Consider the following 20,013-nt stretch of genomic DNA (forward strand, 5'->3'; position numbering starts at 1 on the left):
TGTAACAGTAACCAATATACTTTAAACACACTGTCAACACGTTCTCTTCTGATTTGCTTCCTGTCTATGTAGTTTTCTGTTATATTTCATCATCCTTATAGTGAGTCACAGACCCTTATTTGGGGACAGTATGTGACAGCTACATACATGACTCGCTGACTTCCGTTGACTCTCCTTCTAAGGTTCGTCTTCCCTCTCCTAACATTCCTCTGCCTTCTCCCCTGTCATGTTCCCAGTGATAAGAGCAAGCGCAGGACCAAGACGGTAAAGAAGAGCGCTGGGCCCAAGTGGAACCAGACGTTCCTGTACTCCCACGTCCACCGCAGGGACTTCAGAGAACGCATGTTGGAGATCACTGTCTGGGACCAACCTAGAATACAGGAGGAGGAGAGTGACTTCCTGGGAGAGGTAAGATACACACACACACACACACACACACACACACACACACACACACACACACACACACACACACATACATACATACATACATACATACATACATACATACATACATACATACATACATACATACATACATACATACATACATACATACATACATACATACTGTTTATAGCACATTTGAATAGTATCTTAATTTTTGTGTAAATTATTACTGTTCTCATATTTTATTCATAGATATTATATTTGTGTGTAAATTGTTACTGTTCTCAGATTTGTATTTAATAGATTTTAGATGTGTATGAATCTTTTGCTGTTTTGCAAAATGCTATATGCTATATTGGTTAGCTGGAATGGAATGTATATTTGTATATTTATATTTGTCCTGTATATTTGACTGTGATATGTGGTTGTCTTACCTGGCTATCTTAAGATAAATGCACTCACTAAGTCATTCTGGATAAGACCTCGTTGATCATTTCTTTAAACAACGAAAGCTAATTTACCAACATTTGTGAAAATGAATATACTGTATATTGTTTTGAAATGAAACTCGAAATGAAACTTGAAATGAAACAGTATACACAGAAAACAAAACACACACACATTCATTTGCACGTATCCACACACACTTGCAAACTCAAACACGCACAGAGAACCACAGATGGACGCCATCGTGCCCTCTATGCTGACGTTGTCTTGTTCTGTATGTCTCTGACTTTCTCTCCTCCTCCTTCTTCCCTCTCTTCCCTCTCACTCCTAGATCCTGATAGAGCTGGAGACTGCCCTGCTGGACGACGTCCCTCACTGGTATAAACTCCAGACCCACGACGTGTCCTCTCTACCTCTGCCCCAGCCATCCCCTTACCTCCCACGCAGACACGCCTCTCACGACAGCCCCAGCAAGAAACTACAGAGTAAGTCTTGTTGTGTGTGTGTGTGTTCGCGCGTGCGTATGTGTGTGAGAGAGATCGAGAGAGTGTGTGTGCTTGCATGCTTGCGTTCGTGTGTGTGTATGTGTGTACAGTATATACATTGTGTGTGTGTGGTGTATTGACACTGACCTCGGCTATAGATTCTCCCTGCTACAGTATGCCAAGATGAACTTCCTATGAACTTGTTTCCTGTGTGTGCGAGATCGATCGCAACTGCCATGGAAATTCTCAACCCTACTGTGTGTAAACTCTCTACCATGCTGTGTGTAAACCCTCTACCCTACTATGCGTGTGTAACCCTACCTTGTGTGTGTGTGTGCGTGTCTATCCACTGTTGTGCAGGGTCCCATCGCATCATTGACACAGAGTTTGATGATACAGGTATAGCGGTAGTATCTGAAGGTGGGTGGGTGGGCATGGTTACTGTTACCCAGCTTCAAGTAGTGAGAGTCCAGCACTGGAGGAGAGAGGTGTGACCACTTTACAGCTCCTCTCATACCCCAGCCTATCTAACCATGGGCTACTTCATTTGATCCCAACTGACAACCTCAGAGATGTTTTACATTGGGGAAAAAATGTCATTGGTTCCCAATTTTACCCCACACTTTGGATCTAACTCTGATTACAGCCCTTTGTAATACCAACGTATACTACAACGATACTATGGTATTACTACAATTCTATTGTGGTATGTGTTCTGCCATGATACTGTACACATCCTTTCTCCTCCTCTGTCGGACTGTAGTAATGCAGCTTGTAGAGCAGATCCACTGGGAGCACTGAGTGCATGGAGCTATAGAGCCGTGATGTCGCTGTCCATTCCACTGACGCTGTCACCTGCATGTCTGGTAGTAGAGCCTGAAGTAGTAGTGACTTAAGACAACAAGACAAGGATATGGTGTATAAACCAGTGCCTGATTCGCACCATAGGGTCAACATGAACTGTGCTGTTCTGGCTCGGCTATTTCAAAAAGGGTATAAGGCTACTTAGCCTGGGTGCCAGACAGTTTCTGCCTTAGCCTGGTTGCCATTGCAAGCTGGCAATGGGGTAACTTTATGGAATGCAGAAACAGTCCGGTACACAAGTTAACTCAATACCTGGTGTAACTATCCAATGCAACACTTCAAATGTAACCAAAAAACTTCCAGTGTAAAATATCCCACTCTGATGTGCAACAGTTTGCAGTCTGTATAATTTGTCCTCTCAGCCCCCTCACGTGGCATGGGTTTGATTAGACTAGAGCGGCTATGGGCGACTGTATTAATAGAAGCTGAGCACCAGCATGATCTCTGTAGTTTTGGGGAAACCAAGCGATCACCAGAAGGCGTAGTGAATGTTGAGTGGCGGCGCTAACACTGACACATTTTGTCAGCAGGTAACATGCTGATTCCTCCTCCGTATGTGTGTAGGTGCAGAGCGTAACTCGAGGGAGAGGGAGAGGAACAGCACCCTGACTGTCCCAGAGCAGCAGAGACTGGCCCAGCACCGCTCCAGATCTGTGTCCCCTCACCGCGAGGACATAACAAGGGCCCGCTCCCGCCCTGCACACGTCCCCATGCAGAGGTAGCTGCAGCTTCTGTATCACACAGATATACCTAAACTAGTCTTGCGCAGCCATACATCGGAATCACGTTGTTGTCACGCTGCCTGGTTCTCGATGAGACTACACCCACACACATCTGCATTCTTCTTTCTCTCTCTCTCTTTCTCTTTCTCTTTTTTCTCTCTTTCTTTCTTGTTCTCTATCTTCATCTCTCTCTTTCTCTCTATTTTTTCTCTCTTTCTCCCTCTCCTTTTTCTCTCTTTCTTTCTCTCTCGCTCTCTTTCTCTTTTTCTTTCTTTCTCTCTTTTTTCTCTCTCTTTCCTTTTCTCTCTCGCTCGCTTTCTCCCTCTTTCTCTTGCTCTCACTCAATCTTACTCTCTCTTTCTCCCTCTCTCTCTCTCTTTCTTTCTCTCTCTCTCTCTCGCTTTCTCTCTTCTTTTTCTTTATTTCTCTCTTTTTTCTCTTTCCCTGCCTTAAAACCTGGTATTAAAATAAAAGAAAATTTTTTTTTTTTTGGGGGGGGGGGGGGGGGGGGGGGTTGTATCATTTGATTTACACAACATGCCTACCACTTTGAAGATGCAAATTATTTTTTATCGTGAAACAAACAAGAAATCAGACAAAAAAACTGAAAACTTGAGCGTGCATAACTATTCACCCTCCCCAAAGTCAATGCTTTGTAGAGCCACGTTTTGCAGCAATTACAGCTGTAAGTCTCTTGGGATATGTCACTATAAGCTTGGCACATCTAGCCTCTGGGATTTTTGCCCATTCTTCAAGGCAAAACTGTTCCAGCTCCTTCAAGGCTGATGGGTTCCTGTTGGTGTACAGTAATCGTTAAATCATACCACAGATTATCAATTGGATTGAGGTCTGGGCTATGACTACTTCATTCCAAGACATTTAAATGTTTCCCCTTAAACCACTCGAGTGTTGCTTTAGCAGCATGCTTAGGGTCATTGTCCTGCTGGAAGGTGAACCTCCGTCCCAGTCTCAAATCTCTGGAAGATTGAAACACGTTTCCTTCAAGAATTTCCCTGTATTTAGAGCCATCCATCATTCCTTCAATTCTGACCAGTTTCCCAGTCCCTGCTGATGAAAAACATCCAAACAGCATGATGCTGCCACCACCATGCTTCACTGTGGGGATGGTGTCCTCGAGGTGATGGGAGGTGTTGGGTTTGTGCCAGACATAGCATTTTCCTTGATGGCCAAAAATATATATTTTAGTCTCATCTGACCAGAGTACCTTCGTCCATATGTTTGGGGAGTCTCCCACATGCCTTTTGGCAAACACCAAACTGGGTTTTCTTATTTTTTTCTATAAGCAATGGCTTTATTCTGGCCACTCTTCCGTGTAGCCCAGCTCTGTGGAATCTACTGCTTAAAGTGGTCCTATGGACAGATACTCCAATCTCTGCTGTGGAGCTTTGCAGCTCCTTCAGGGCTATCTTTGGTCTCTTTGTTGCCTCTCTGATTAATGCCCTCCTTGCCTGGTCTGTGAGTTTTGGTGGGTGGCCCACTCTTGGCAGGTTTGTTGTGGTGCCATATTCTTTCCATTTTTTAATAATGTATTTAATGGTGGTCCGTGGGATGTTCAAAGTTTCTGATATTTTTTTATGACCCAACCCTGATCTGTACTTCTCCCAACTTTGTCCCTGACCTGTTTGGAGAGCTCCTTGGTCTTCATGGTGCCGCTTGCTTGGTGGTGCCCCTTACTTAGTGGTGTTGCAGACTCTGGGGTTTTTCAAAACAGTGTATATATACTGAGATCATGTGACAAATCATGTGACACTTAGATTGCACACAGGTGGACTTTATTTAATTAATTATGTGACTTCTGAAGGTAATTGGTTGCACACCAGATCTTATTTTGGGGCTTCATCACATAGGGGGAGAATACATATGCACACACCACTTTTCTATTTTTCATTTTTTGAAACAAGTAATTTTTTTCATTTCACCAATTTGGACTATTTTGTGTATGTCCATTACATGAAATCCAAATAAAAATTTAAATTACAGGTTGTAATGCAACAAAATAGGAAAAACGCAAAGGGGGTGAATACTTTTGCAATGCACTGTATATATACAGTACCGGTTTGGACACAGCTACTCATTCAAAGGTTTTTCTTTATTTGTACTATTTTCTACATTGTAGAATAATAGTGAAGACATCACAACTATGAAATAACACTCATGGAATCATGTAGTAACCAAAAAAGTGTTAACCTCTCTAGGGTATGTTAATTAATCACTTACCTTTGATGATCTTCATGTGGTTGCACTCAGAAGACATACATTTATTCAATACATGTTCCTTTTGTTCTCTTTATATCCGAAAACCTAAAAAAATATATTAAAAAATTATCTGTAAAGTTCATAGAAACATGTCCAACGATGTTTATATTCAATCCTCAGGTTGTTTTTAGCCTAAATAATCAATAATATTTCAACCGGACAATAACATCGTCAATATAAAAGGTAAACAAGAAAGGCACTCTCTCGGTCGTGCGCATGAAAAAGCTCTGTGACACGGCAGGGTCCACTCATACAGACTGCTCTTACTCTCTAATTTTTCAGATTACAAGCCTGAAACAATTTCTAAAGACTGTTGGCATCTAGTGGAAGGCATAGGAACTGCAATTTGAGTCCTAAGTCACTGGATACTGTAATGTCATTGAATAGAAAACTACAACAACAACAAATATCCTACTTCCTGAATGGATTTTTCTCAGGTTTTCGCCTGCCAAATCAGTTCTGTTATACTCAGACATTATTTTAACAGTTTTGGAAACTTTAGTGTTTTCTATCCAAATCTACTAATTATATGCATATCCTATCTTCTGGGCCTGAGTAGAAGGCAGTTTAATTGGGGCACGCTTTTCATCCAAAATTCAAAATGCTGCCCCCTACCCTAGAGAAGTTAAACAATGTTATGTTTGTTGAAAGGATCGGACCAAGGTGCAGCGTGCATAGAGTTCCACATTCATTAATAGTGAAACTTACAACAAAAACAACAAAGAATGTAACAAACGTGCAGTATTGCAGTGCACAAGGCAACTATACAAAAACAAGATCCCACAACAGAAAGTGGGAAAAAGGGCTGCCTAAGTATGATCCCCAATCAGAGACAACAATAGACAGCTGCCTCTGATTGGGAACCATACTTGGCCAAAAACAAAGAAATAGACAACATAGAATGCCCACCCTAAATCACACCCTGACCAAACCAAATAGAGAAAAAAAAATCTCTCTAAGGTCAGGGCGTGACAAACAAATCAAAATATATTTTACATTATATTCTTTGTTAAAAGTTATCTTGTGGAATTTCTTTCGTTCTGAATGTGTTTGAGACAATCAGTTGTGTTGTAACAAGGTTGGGGTGGTATTCAGAAGATAGCCCTATTTGGTAAAATGCCAAGTCCATATTATGGCAAGAACAGCTCAAATAAGCAAAGAGAAACGACAGTTCATCATTACTTTGAGATATGAAGGTCAGTCAATCCGGGAAAACCATCAAGCGCTATGATGAAACTGGTTCTCATGATGACTGCCACAGGAAAGGAAGGCCCAGAGATACCTCTGCTGCAGAGTTCAGTAAGTTCAGTACCAGCCTCAAAAATTGCAGCTCAAATAAGTGCTTCAGAGTTCAAGTAACAGACACATCTCAACATCAACTGTTCAGAGGAGACTGCGTGGATCAGGCCTTCATGGTCGAATTGCTGCAAAGAAACCACTACTAAAGGACACCAATAAGAAGAAGGGACTTGCTTGGGCCAAGAAACACGAACAATGGACATTAGACCAGTGGAAATCTGTAATTTGGTCTGAATAGTCCGTCAACTTCAACCCAAAATAGATGGTTTGGGATGAGTTGGACCACACAGTAAAGAAAAAGCAGCCAACAAGTGCTCAGCATATGTGGGAACGCCGTCAATTCCTCATGAAGTTGGTTGAGAGAATGTCATGAGTGTGCAAAGCTGTTAACAAGGCAAAGGGTGGCTACTTTGAATAATCTAACATTTTAAATACATTTTGATTTGTTTAACACTTTTTTTGGTTATTACATGATTCCATATGTGCTATTTCATAGTTTTCATGTCTTCACTATTGTTCACATTCATTCATACCCCCGGGTTAACTCTTCAGCACACTCTCATGGCTCAAATCAATTTCCTTTTATGTCCACACTATGACATAACCAACGTTATTAGCAAAATGTTATCACAGTAACACTCTGTAACCAAAACCTCAGTAACACTCCTCTTTATGTCCTACCCCATCAGGAGTCTGGATGAGATCCATCAGAACCGCCACCACACCTGCTCCCCCTCTCGTTACCATGACTCCCACGGGGAGCACCGCTCCGGGGACTCAGACTACGAGTACTCCGAGGACAGGTAACATCACCCAGACAGTGGTGGCTGGTGGCCTTTGTTTATTAGGGAGGAGGTTAGAATTTAGATGCTGTAGGTACTGTATCAGGGAGTTTAAGATGACAGCCGGTCTGAGAATAGTTTGGTGGTTTATGGCAGGGAGAGAGTGTGTGTAGGTTATGCAGTGAAGTTCCAGTGTTTGTGTACAGTAAGGATATACTTTGGAGTATCTAATTTGAGAAGAGCTTTGAGTACAATATAGGAGTTGATGCCGACATGGTTTCCTTCTTATTTTGCTAATTTGCAATCAAATACCTGTAGAAGTACAGTATTCCTTTATGCCCAATCATTTCAAAGAGGTTGACAACTAGCTTTTAATTTTTGAGGTTGAAAGTGTCGGATACTCCAAGGACAAGTGGAATAGCAGGCTACATTAGTACTGTTCTATACTAATAATCACTAATACGACTAACAGTCTAATGCAAAAGTCTCTTACTAAAAGTTGAATATCATATTTATTATTATTGATGCTGAATCAAAATTATGATTTCATGATTTCTTCTCATTCATTTCTCATGAGCGGGTTTGTCTGATTTGACCATCCTCTTACGTTGTTGTTTTTGATTGGTTGTTCGGTTCACCCATCGCCATGGCAATCACAGTGAGGTCCTCGAGATGCACAGGTCTATCCGAGGCGGGAGTGCCGAGTGCCTGCACACAAACAGGTAAACAAAAACAACAACGACCAAAAAGCCAGAGACTGTTACTGTTATCGTCCCTACCCACCATCTTTCTTCTATTGTATTACCCATCGTTCTTTGCATTGTCACTCAATGTTCACAGCTCCATGTTATCTCGGTCAGTGATACTACAGTCTATGGTTGTGATATAGAAAGTGTATGTTATGTATCACGTGGCAATGTTTTTGTTTAATGTGATGTGTACCTATTCCATGTGCTGCATCAATGTTCGCTTTTTGTCTACCTGCATAGAAAGGTGGACAATGTGAAAGTCGTCTTCGTAATGTATTCAGCTCTATCTAGTTTTAGAATATCGATGAATTCGTTCCGGACACAAAGGGACTTCTTTTTTCACCCGAGAGGTCAAACGTAGTACCACACACTCTCCATGACACCATAAAAACATTGAGTTTATGTTGGGTTTTAAACAGATTATCATAGATTCCAGAATAGCTCTATCGTTTATCTCAGAATAGTATGAAAATCGCTCTTGGTGAATTACGTTTTTGTCTGAACATTTTATCTATAGCAGATTAATGTTATTTTTTTGCCTGGACGTTTTATTTATAGAATTGTGTTGTTTTTTCCCCTCTTCTGTTTTTTCCCCCCTCAATCAATGCACGGTCTACACTCAAATAACTACACAGGGGCGTAGCTAGGTCGAGCAATACACTACCACCCAAAATGCCCCTATTAGTCAATGGTATACACAAGGACATATACAGGTAAGAGAGTAGAATAAGAAAACCCTGCTCTCTTTCCCTTTTACTCTTCCCCAAAACCTGAACTCAACTCATCGTTGACATTTTGTGGCTTATGATGTTGTATCAACGTTCTCTCAACGTAATTGATTCCCCACACCGACCCCTAACAGAGCTTTACAGATTCGATGTGGTACCACTCTCCGAGGGTGTCTCAGGGGGAGTTGGGATATGCAAAAAACACATTTCCAATTGGACAAATATAAGCGTCCACCAAATTATTATTGATTATAATATGATGACCCTGGACCAGATCTGTTACAGTAGTACTATAGTAGTACTTCACTGTATATTTTAAAACTATAATCCTATGTACTGTCCTATATACAGTAGATATATTACATGCTTGGTTTCCCCATGCTATAATGCTTTGACACATTAAAATCTGTCTAGATGGATTTATATAATCAGCATTACATTTAATCTCCATACATATAATGAACGGCAGGACAATCCCCCATCCCTACATCCCTACTTTCACCGTGTCCTCTGTTGTCATCTATGTCTTGGGCCTCCATCAGACAATCCCCCATCACTACACAGTAGTTGGGGAGAGGAAATACTGAGAATGGGGATTAGGATGGAGTAGATGTGATATTCTGGTGTCAAACCTGGATGTTCCTCCTCCGTGCCTCAAGCTCCAGAGATCTGATATATTTATTGCATTGCTCTTTTTATATGGTTTGTTTGTTGACTTCAGTGCCACTGTTGGGTTTCCTTGTACGTCTTTATCGTGGTTCATTATTTGTCCTCTCATTCCTTTGGCATGCACGTCAAATCTAGTTTTTCTTTCCCTTTCTTGCATGCGTCTATACCATCTACCACGGATTCACGCGCGTGTAGCAACACCCTCCCTGCATGCCTAAAGAGCAAGCCTCCCCGGGGGCATCAGGGAGGGGGCGGTCCCGCCTCCCGTAGCGTCCTCACGCACCGTGTGCTCAGGTTCACTGATGAGGTCACCGTTAGGTAAGAAACCCATTGCCCCGCTCCCTTCGTCCTCTGCCCTTCCACCCCCAACGAACTTCACCTCTCCACCCCCGACCCCACGGGTGACCCTCTCCCACCGCCCAACAGGCCTGCCTTTGCACTCCACCGTCCATCCCTTTGTGAGGGATCGAATGCTCATCCTTAACCTCAACTTGTGTGTAAGACCACAGGACATACAACAGGGTTGACTGTATTAAACAATGAACAACTAAGTCCTTATTGGCACACTGCAAACCATAGAATACATTGGGGCTATGTGTCATGTGAGGCATGTGATGCCAGTTGGACACAGTATCTTTTCCAGTGTTGTGTTGACATCCATGGCCGCAACAAAGACCATGACATGACAAATGACAAGGTCCTCGACTGTAGTAGGCTCCCTGCCAGAGAGAAGGGAGAGAGAAAGATATTGTGTGTGTGTGATAGAGAGTATTTGTGCTATAGTATGTCTGCTCACGCAAATTTCACCCAGTCCACTCTCCTCCTCCACCAAGAGCAAGTTCCCATGGCAACGCTCCAACCTCCCCATCAGGTGGACTGACTGTACAGTATGGCCACAAAGGACCGCTATTGTAATGAATGGAGGTTTACAACCCCCTTACAAGTTTGTTCTGTATCTAATGTTTGATCCTTCTTTTCTTTCTGTCTCTCGTTTCCCCCTCCCACCTCTATTTGCAATTCCTTCCTTCTGTCTTGGACTCTTTATTTCCCTCGATTCTCTCTCTTGCTTTGTTTTTTTTCTCACTCTACCTTCCCTCTGTCTTGCACGCTTCCTTTCACTCTGTCCCACCTCTTCCTCTTTTCCCTTCCTTCTCTTCCCTCTGTGCTACTGTAGTGATCTGCAGCCCAGTCTGGACCGGGTGAGGAGTGCCAGCACCACCTGCCTCAGACCTGACACCAACCTCTACTCTCCTGATAAAGACAGGTACACACACACCAACCTCCACTCTCCTGATAAAGACAGGTACACACACACCAACCTCCACTCTCCTGATAAAGACAGGTACACACAACACACCAACCTCCACTCTCCTGATAAAGACAGGTACACACACACCAATCTCCACTCTCCTGATAAAGACAGGTACACACACACCAACCTCCACTCTCCTGATAAAGACAGGTACACACACACCAACCTCCACTCTCCTGATAAAGACAGGTACACACACACGCCAACCTCCACTCTCATGATAAAGACAGGTAACACACACACCAACCTCCACTCTCATGATAAAGACAGGTAACACACACACCAACTTCTACTCTCCTGATAAAGACAGGTACACACACACCATCCTCCTCTATAGGAGATAACCTACTGCACCTCCTTTTCTAGGTTTACAATGTTTCTTTAGTAGTTGAACGTTCTTAATTCTCGCAAATACTGTAAAAAAACTATAATTTGAGTGTTCTATTTTCCCAGAGTATACCAATACGTTGAATCAACAAAGATTCAACATCACACAACATCACCCGTTCTTGTCATACATCTTATCTATCAATTTTGTTCACCACTAGCTCCTCAGTGTATATTGAGAGGTGTTGAGCAACACAGTGACTACACAATAACAGCTCTTTCACATTGACCTGCACAATAATTCACACCTACTGTCACTGACTGTTTTGGCCAGCAGAGGCATTCTAGTTGCCAGGGAATCCCAATGATTTTAGCTCGTTCTAAACTAACATGAACCCAGCCCTCCCTCACTGTGTCCCTCTCCCTGTTTCCCCACCTGGGGGATGCCTCACCCCACCACACCTCCAGATGCTCCAACTCTCTGCCCCGCAGACAGCCCGCAGGCCCCAGGATTTTAGTAGAGCAGGCCTCCCCAGAGGAAGAAAGGTACTGGGTACCGACCTAGCCCTACCCTTACCTCCCAGGACCCAAGCTGCAGTCCTGCTACTGTACTTGCTTAGCACTGCGTGGCTACTAAAGATTTCCTCTAACCATAAGCCTAACCCTTGCGCTAGCCCTGCCCTAAACCTAACCCTAACCCTGCACTTTATAGCTTTCCTAGATGTTCTAGATTACAGTGTAAGCTGGTGGGTTGTTGTAACGCTGTAGTTACTGCTCCTCTTGCTGCTTCACCTTAATGACCTGCACCTGACTTCCTGCTTCCTCTGCTACACATCTGACTTCCTGTTTCCTCTGCTACACATCTGACTTCCACGTGCTCTGTTGTCATGGTGTTGTGATGTTTCTGTTCTGAACAGTTAGTAGCAAGCAATGTAGTAGTGCAACATAGTCGTCTAACATGTTGCATCAAACATTTTTTTTTAAACAAAATCCTTTCTGCCAAAGCATCTCTTTTATTTGAAATAAAACGCACATTCAAGATTCGTCTTTAGTTTAGTTTCTCCATCGGGTTACCCATCCTCCATTTTGTCTTCTTCTCATGTCCTCCACGCCACAGGCAGTCAGGGAGCCTGGGCAGACCTGACAGTCAGAGAGGTAACAGCAAGAAAGGCCTGGAGGCTGACAGGTAAGGTCATTCTTTCATTCATTCATTCATTCACCCCATCCCTCTCTCATACACCCTCATTCATCCTGTCCTCTATCTGGATGGAGATCGTCGCTCTTCAAATCTAGAATGTGTTGACGTCTGATGTCAATCTGAATTGTTACAAATTGTGACTTTGCTGTGAATGCAGTTTATCAGCACAGCAAAACCTTTTCTAAATGAGCGTTGTTAAGGTGTACTGTCAGTAGACCCATAGCCCCAGTTCTGTCTTGAATTGTTATGTCCTTCATTTATTGTGTTCTGGTTCATTGTGGGCCATAAGGTCCTTCATTATGTTGTATATAATTTATATTGTGGGCCATAAGGTCCTTCATTATGTTGTATATAATTTACATTGTGGGCCATAAGGTCCTTCATTATGTTGAATATAATTTACAATGTGGGCCATAAGGTCCTTCATTATGTTGTATATAATTTACATTGTGGGCCATAAGGTCCTTCATTATGTTGTATATGATTTACATTGTGGGCCATAAGGTCCTTCATTATGTTGTATATGATTTACATTGTGGGCCATAAGGTCCTTCATTATGTTGTATATAATTTACATTGTGGGCCATAAGGTCCTTCATTATGTTGTATATGATTTACATTGTGGGCCATAAGGTCCTTCATTATGTTGTATATAATTTACATTGTGGGCCATAAGGTCCTTCATTATGTTGTATATAATTTACATTGTGGGCCATAAGGTCCTTCATTATGTTGTATATAATTTACATTGTGGGCCATAAGGTCCTTCATTATGTTGTATATAATTTACATTGTGGGCCATAAGGTCCTTCATTATGTTTTATATGATTTACATTGTGGGCCATAAGGTCCTTCATTATGTTGTATATAATTTACATTGTGGGCCATAAGGTCCTTCATTATGTTTTTATGATTTACATTGTGGGCCATAAGGTCCTTCATTATGTTGTATATAATTTACATTGTGGGCCATAAGGTCCTTCATTATGTTTTATATGATTTACATTGTGGGCCATAAGGTCCTTCATTATGTTGAATATAATTTACATTGTGGGCCATAAGGTCCTTCATTATGTTTTATATGATTTACATTGTGGGCCATAAGGTCTTTCATTATGTTGTATATCATTTACATTGTGGGCCATAAGGTCCTTCATTATGTTTTTATGATTTACATTGTGGGCCATAAGGTCCTTCATTATGTTGAATATAATTTACATTGTGGGCCATAAGGTCCTTCATTATGGTTTTATGATTTACATTGTGGGCCATAAGGTCCTTCATTATGTTGTATATGATTTACATTGTGGGCCATAAGGTCCTTCATTATGTTGTATATAATTTACATTGTGGGCCATAAGGTCCTTCATTATGTTGTATATAATTTACATTGTGGGCCATAAGGTCCTTCATTATGTTTTTATGATTTACATTGTGGGCCATAAGGTCCTTCATTATGTTGTATATGATTTACACTGTGGGCCATAAGGTCCTTCATTATGTTGTATATGATTTACATTGTGGGCCATAAGGTCCTTCATTATGTTGTATATGATTTACATTGTGGGCCATAAGGTCCTTCATTATGTTGTATATGATTTACATTGTGGGCCATAAGGTCCTTCATTATGTTTTTATGATTTACATTGTGGGCCATAAGGTCCTTCATTATGTTGTATATGATTTACATTGTGGGCCATAAGGTCCTTCATTATGTTGTATATGATTTACATTGTGGGCCATAAGGTCCTTCATTATGTTGTATATGATTTACATTGTGGGCCATAAGGTCCTTCATTATGTTGTATATAATTTACATTGTGGGCCATAAGGTCCTTCATTATGTTTTTATGATTTACATTGTGGGCCATAAGGTCCTTCATTATGTTGTTAATGATTTACATTGTGGGCCATAAGGTCCTTCATTATGTTTTTATGATTTACATTGTGGGCCATAAGGTTCTTCATTATGTTGTATATGATTTACATTGTGGGCCATAAGGTCCTTCATTATGTTGTATATGATTTACATTGTGGGCCATAAGGTCCTTCATTATGTTGTATATAATTTACATTGTGGGCCATAAGGTCCTTCATTATGTTGTATATGATTTACATTGTGGGCCATAAGGTCCTTCATTATGTTTTATATGATTTACATTCTTTACCATTTATATAATTTAGCTTTCTTTCGTTTGTTTGTTCTTTTCTTTCCACGTGGCCTGTTGATGCCAGTCGTATCCAGCCCACCTCTATACTGAGGGGCAGTAGGGGGAGAGGGGGACCGCTGCGTCCCTTTAACCAGACACCCCTGGGGGGATCTGCCCCTAACTCACCACGACAGGACAGGTGCATGCTGGTGCCCTAAAATATACCCCCTTGTTGTACCCCTTTGTCCTGTTTTGACCTCTGTGCTCCCTATACCTCACTGTTCTGCTGCTCTTATTGGTTGTGGGAGCAGTAAACCAATCCCATCTGTTCCCTCTTGTGTATGGTCAAGGATGTAGCCACCCTGGGTTTTATATATGCTGGAATGGGCCTACTGTGGAGGAGTTGAACTCATTCACTTGTATTTCATTTCTCTTTCTCCTATTCTCTCTTTTTCTGCCTCATCTCTCTCTCTCTCTCTCTCTCTCTCTCTCTCTCTCTCTCTCTCTCTCTCTCCCTCAGAACACACACCCACAGCCCCTCCCCTCCTACGGGGACTCCCCAGTCAGGTCGCAGGGGCAGACAGCTGCCACAGGTTCCTGCCAGAAGCAGTAGTGTAGAGCAAGGTAGGTTGTCAAGGACTGTGTGTGTCTGTGTGTCTGTGTGTCTGTGTGTCTTTGTGTCTGTGTGTGTCTGTCTGTCTGTCTGTCTGTCTGTCTGTCTGTCTGTCTGTCTGTCTGTGCGTGTCATGATGTGTCTCGTACTACAACTACGACCAATCAAAACCATTTTGTCTGAGTACTCTTCCTCAGTCTTCTCTGTTTCTTTACATTCCTCATTCTCTTCTACCTCCATGTACATGAAGAAAATATACCTGTAGATAATAAACCGTTTGATGCGAGTAAACCTAATGAAAAAGGTAATTCTATGGCACGACTGTATCTGACCCAACTTTATATTATGTTTTAGATTTTAGACCCTTTCTATCCAGTAGATGTGATGAGCTTTTTCCCTCTTTATATCCCCCAACAATTATGACCCTCTGTGCACGCTGTAGTATTCCATACATGACATCTAATGAAAGTGATGCACAGCATGCGCCACTTAGTGTTCAAATAGAGCAATGACACTTAGAGTACTGTACACTTGTCTAACACCTCCAATCACCTCCTGTTCCTCTGTTCACCTTGTTCCCGGGTGTAGTTTCCCCTAGGTACAGATCTAGGATCAGATTTCCCTTCCCCGAAACCTAACCTTAAACATAAGTAGGGGAAATGAAAAACTGACCCAAGATCAGCGTCTAGGAGCAACTTCACCCTACATCCTTCACCTTCACTGTCATTCACTTGAGAGGTTGCATGTTTCTCGTGTAATTTACTGTATTATTACTGTATTCATGAATTAAGCCATTTCCTCACAGCTCTAGCAGTAGAGGAGCGAGCCAGACAGATGAACATGAAAGTACATTCCTACCGGCCTTCAGCATCCCATGACCCCGAGACGGACCTCAAGACCAAACGAGAGGTCAGTACTGTTGCTGCATCTCTCTGCTGGAAGACAGGCACTATTTCCTGGTCCACCTTAACATTACAACTCTGTTGTAGTTATATAGTTCTAGACCTAGAGCTACAATATATTAACTGTCGTTCAAGATGGCCACTGTCCTCCACATATAAAAAGTTGGAGAGTTTTCCATGCTGATTACTTTTTCATTGTCAGTTACAACACAGATGCCACTTTGGGTATTGGGGAGCAGTGGTTTAGAGTACTTAAGTAAAAATACTTGAAAGTACTAGTTAAGTAGCTTTTTGGGGTATCCGCACTTTACTTGAGTATTTATATTTTTGACAACTTAAAAAAAAAATTCATTACATTTCTAAAGAAAATAATGTACTTTTTACTCCATACATTTTTGCTGAAACCCAAAAAGTACTCGTTACATTTTGAATGCTTAGCAGGACAGGAAAATGGTCAAATTCATGCACTTATCAAGAGAACAACCCTGGTCATCCCTATTGCCTCGGATCTGGCGGACTCACAAAACACAAATGCTTTGTTTGTAAATGATGTCTGAACGTTGGAGTGTGCCCCTGGCTATCCGTAAATTTAAAAAACAAGAAAATAGTGCCTTCTGGTCATTGACATGATTTCTACTTTTACTTTTAATACTTAGGTATATTTTAGCAATTACTTTTACTTTTGAGACTTAAGTATATTTAAAACCAAATACTTTTAGACTTTTACTCGATTAGTATTTTACTGGGTAACGTTCACTTTTACTTGAGTCATTTTCTATTAAAGTATCTTTACTTTTACTCAAGTATGACAATTGGGTCGTTTTTCCACCACTGTTGGAGATCTACACATAAACCTCAGCTAGACACCAGTATTTTATTGGACCTACTGTATGTACAGTAACTATGTACAGTAACTATCTTCCTCTCTCCTCTCTCACCGCCTTCAGATGTATGCGGAACAGCGGCGGAGCTCTGACAACGTGTCGGCCCGCTCGTCAGACAGCGACATGAGTGACGCGTCGGCCCTATCCCGCGCCAGCAGTGCCTCACGCCTCAGCAGCACCTCCTACATGTCCATCCAATCAGAACGCCCGCGCGGGCGGCTCAGGTCGGTACCCCGCTATGTTCTTACAAGATCATTTACAAGGTAATTGGGCATCAAGAACCAATTGAAGATATTGAAGAAATCAAAAGCATATTGTAGAGTTTGTTCTTCTGTCAGTCCTGCATGCCCGTTCTTTTATCAGTCTGTGTTCCTTTCGTCTGTCTTTTTTCTGCATGCTAATTGGTGCACGTTTCAATCTTTTTGCATGATCGTGTTTCTCTGTGAATACTTGCATTGCATACACACAAACACACACGGTGGGGAAACCCAAAATGAATGGACACAGGTCCAAGTCTTTAGAGGACGAGAAGAAGGAGAGGAGGATCTCGTGGGGGATGAATGGAGAGCAGGAGAGGATGAGGGCAGCAGGGAAGAGACGGTTCTCTCAAGAGCTGAAGAGGAGGAGACACACTGTGTCTGGGGACCCCAAAGACGCCAGGTAAAGAAAAGAGAAAATGCCCCTCGCTCCGTCACGGGATGGAGGGACCTACAATGGGCCATGGCATACAAGGGCCCATATTTTAGGGACCTCACATAATCGCTGTGTACCCACTAAGCATGGTCCCCGTAACCCCATTGATCTTGTTGTGACCTGTAAACAGCCTCAACCACCTACTGTGACTGTCACCTAGTGTCCCCTCAAACCTACCTGGCTATACATCACGTGTCAAACTCATTCCAAGGATGGCCGAGTGTCTGCGGGTTTTCGCTCCACCCTTGTACTTGATTGATGGATAAAGGTCACTAAATAGTAAGGAACTCCCCTCACCTGGTTCTCTTGGTCTTAATTGAAGTGAAAGACCAAAAACTTGCTGCAGTCGGTCCTCCGTTGAATGAGTTTGACACCTCTGCTTTACATGTACAAACGAGTGTCCCCTCAAATCCAGCACAGTCTTATTATACTCTCTTAGCCAACCATCCCATAGTCCTATAACCCCAACAGCCTCACTCACATAACCCCACCCATAACTTCCCTCCCCGCACAGCCCTAACGTCCCTACGGTTGACCAGTCTAGTCCACCACAGCCTGCCTGCTGACACGGACAAATGACCCAATCCCCTGAGCCTCTTCTGGGCAGGCCCTTATTAACAGCCTAATGTTTTCTAAGTGTGTGCGTGTGTGTGTGTGTGTGTGCGCGTGCGTGTGCGTGTGTGCGTGTGCGTGTGTTTGTGTGTGTGTGCGTCAATCCAAACAGAGTGGTTATAAAACAGAGGGCCCAAGGCCTTTGACATACGTTCTAAGAGATAGATCATAGCTATTGTGGACTAGAGAGAGAATGGAATGTGGTGGGTTGTTCGCTGGTTTCTCAGATTGCTGCAGACTGGCTCCAGGTCAGTTTGAAGGTACCTGATAAAAGATATTGGATTCATACAGTATAATGAAGACTGGTTAAGGCAGCAGCTACTCTTCCTGGGGTTCAGCAAAATGAAGGCAGTTATACAATTTTATAAACATTACAATACATTCACAACAGATTTCACAATATATTAAGTGTGTGCCATCAGGCCTCTACTCTACTACAACACATACCTACAACACAAAATCCACGTGTACGTGTGTGTATAGTACGTATGTTATTGTGTGTATCTGTCTGTGCCTGTGTTTGTGTTGCTTCACAGTCGCCGCTGTTCATAAAGTGTATTTTTATCTGTTTTTTTTAAATCAAATTTTACTGTTTGCATGAGTTACTTGATGTGGAATAGAGTTCCATGTAGTCATGGCTCTATTTACTACTGAGCGCCTCCCATAGTCTGTTCTGGACTTGGGGACTGTGAAGAGACCTCCGGTGGCATGTCTTGTGGGGTATGCATGAGAGGTATTCAACATGTCAATACCTCTCATAAGTACAAGTAGTGATGAAGTCAATCTCTCCTCCACTCCATTCCACTTTGAGACAGGAGAGATTGACATGTATATTATTAATGTCAGCCGTGTTGCCCTGTTCTGAGCCAATTGCAATTTTCCAGTAGTCCAGGTGCGACAAAACTAGGGCCTGTAGGACCTGCCTTGTTGATAGTGCTGTTAAGAATGCAGAGCAGCGCTTTATTGTGGACAAACTTTTCCCCATCCTAGCTACTGTTGTATCAATATGTTTTGACCATGACCGTTTATAATCCAGGGTTACTCCAAGCAGTTTAGTCTCCTCAACTTGCTCAATTACCACATTATTCATTACAAGATTTAGTTGAGGTTTAGTGAATGATTTGTCCCAAATACAAAGCTTTTAGTTTTTCCTTGCCTCCCATTCTGAAATTAACTGCAGCTCTTTCTCAATTGTTGCAGTCATTTCAGTCACTGCGGTAGCTGACATGTATAGTGTTGAGTCATTTGCAACATAGACACACAGGCTTTACTCAAAGCCAGCGGCATGTTGTTAGTAAAGATTTTCAAAAGTAAGGGGCTAGAGCGCTGCCCTGAGGAATTCCTGATTCTACCTGGATTTTGTTGGAGAGGCTTCCATTGAAGAACAACCCCTGTGTTCTGTTAGACAGGTAACTCTTCATCCAATATATAGCAGGGGGTGTAAAGCCATAACACATACATTTTTAAATGTATAAACTATGATCGATAGTGTCAAAAGCCGCACTGAAGTCTAACAAAACAGCCCCCACAATGTTTTTATTATCAATTTATCTCAGCCAATTGTCAGTCACTTGTGTAAGTGCTGTGCTTGTTGAATGTCCTTCCCTATAAGCGCACTGAAAGTCTGTTGTCAATTTGTTTACTGTAAAATAGCATTGTGTCTGGTCAAACACAATTTGACCAGAGGGCACACACGTTCTAGTAGGCTTATATTGAAGATATAGCAAATAGGAGTGGCAATATTGTCCACTATCATCCTCAGTAATTTTCCATCCACGTTGTCAGATCCCGGTGACTTGTCATTGTTCATAGACAACAATCATGTTTTCACCTCTTCCACATTTACTTTACGGAATTCAAAATTACAATGCTTGTCTTTCATAATTTGGTCAGATATACTTGGATGTGTA

The 20,013-nt window shown here is 42.1% G+C and overlaps 1 protein-coding gene across 50 annotated transcripts in view; it reads left to right on the forward strand.

Annotated features, from left to right (window-relative positions):
• LOC110493517 (regulating synaptic membrane exocytosis protein 1) overlaps nt 1-20,013 on the forward strand; it is a 106,764-nt gene that overhangs the window by 72,777 nt on the left and 13,974 nt on the right. For 6 of the 50 annotated variants that reach the window (XM_090204564.1, XM_090204565.1, XM_090204567.1 and 3 more), the window contains 13 exons: nt 237-408; nt 1,169-1,322; nt 2,751-2,904; nt 7,174-7,287; nt 7,926-7,988; nt 10,587-10,676; nt 11,520-11,597; nt 12,169-12,237; nt 14,485-14,598; nt 14,920-15,023; nt 15,818-15,921; nt 16,862-17,022; nt 17,306-17,458. In XM_090204564.1, the coding sequence (XP_090060690.1) occupies nt 237-408; nt 1,169-1,322; nt 2,751-2,904; nt 7,174-7,287; nt 7,926-7,988; nt 10,587-10,676; nt 11,520-11,597; nt 12,169-12,237; nt 14,485-14,598; nt 14,920-15,023; nt 15,818-15,921; nt 16,862-17,022; nt 17,306-17,458 (1,530 nt within the window). Of the gene's footprint in view, nt 1-236; nt 409-1,168; nt 1,323-1,682; nt 1,743-2,750; nt 2,905-7,173; nt 7,288-7,925; nt 7,989-8,650; nt 8,729-9,607; nt 9,731-10,586; nt 10,677-11,519; nt 11,598-12,168; nt 12,238-14,484; nt 14,599-14,919; nt 15,024-15,262; nt 15,317-15,817; nt 15,922-16,861; nt 17,023-17,305; nt 17,459-20,013 lie in introns of all 50 variants that reach the window. The other 44 variants (XM_090204581.1, XM_090204587.1, XM_090204611.1 and 41 more) reach the window with 25 other exon arrangements.

The sequence above is a fragment of the Oncorhynchus mykiss genome, chromosome 17 (assembly GCF_057628025.1).
Source record: "Oncorhynchus mykiss isolate SJ-2025 chromosome 17, ASM5762802v1, whole genome shotgun sequence".
In the NCBI taxonomy this organism is placed as follows: Eukaryota; Metazoa; Chordata; class Actinopteri; order Salmoniformes; family Salmonidae; genus Oncorhynchus; species Oncorhynchus mykiss.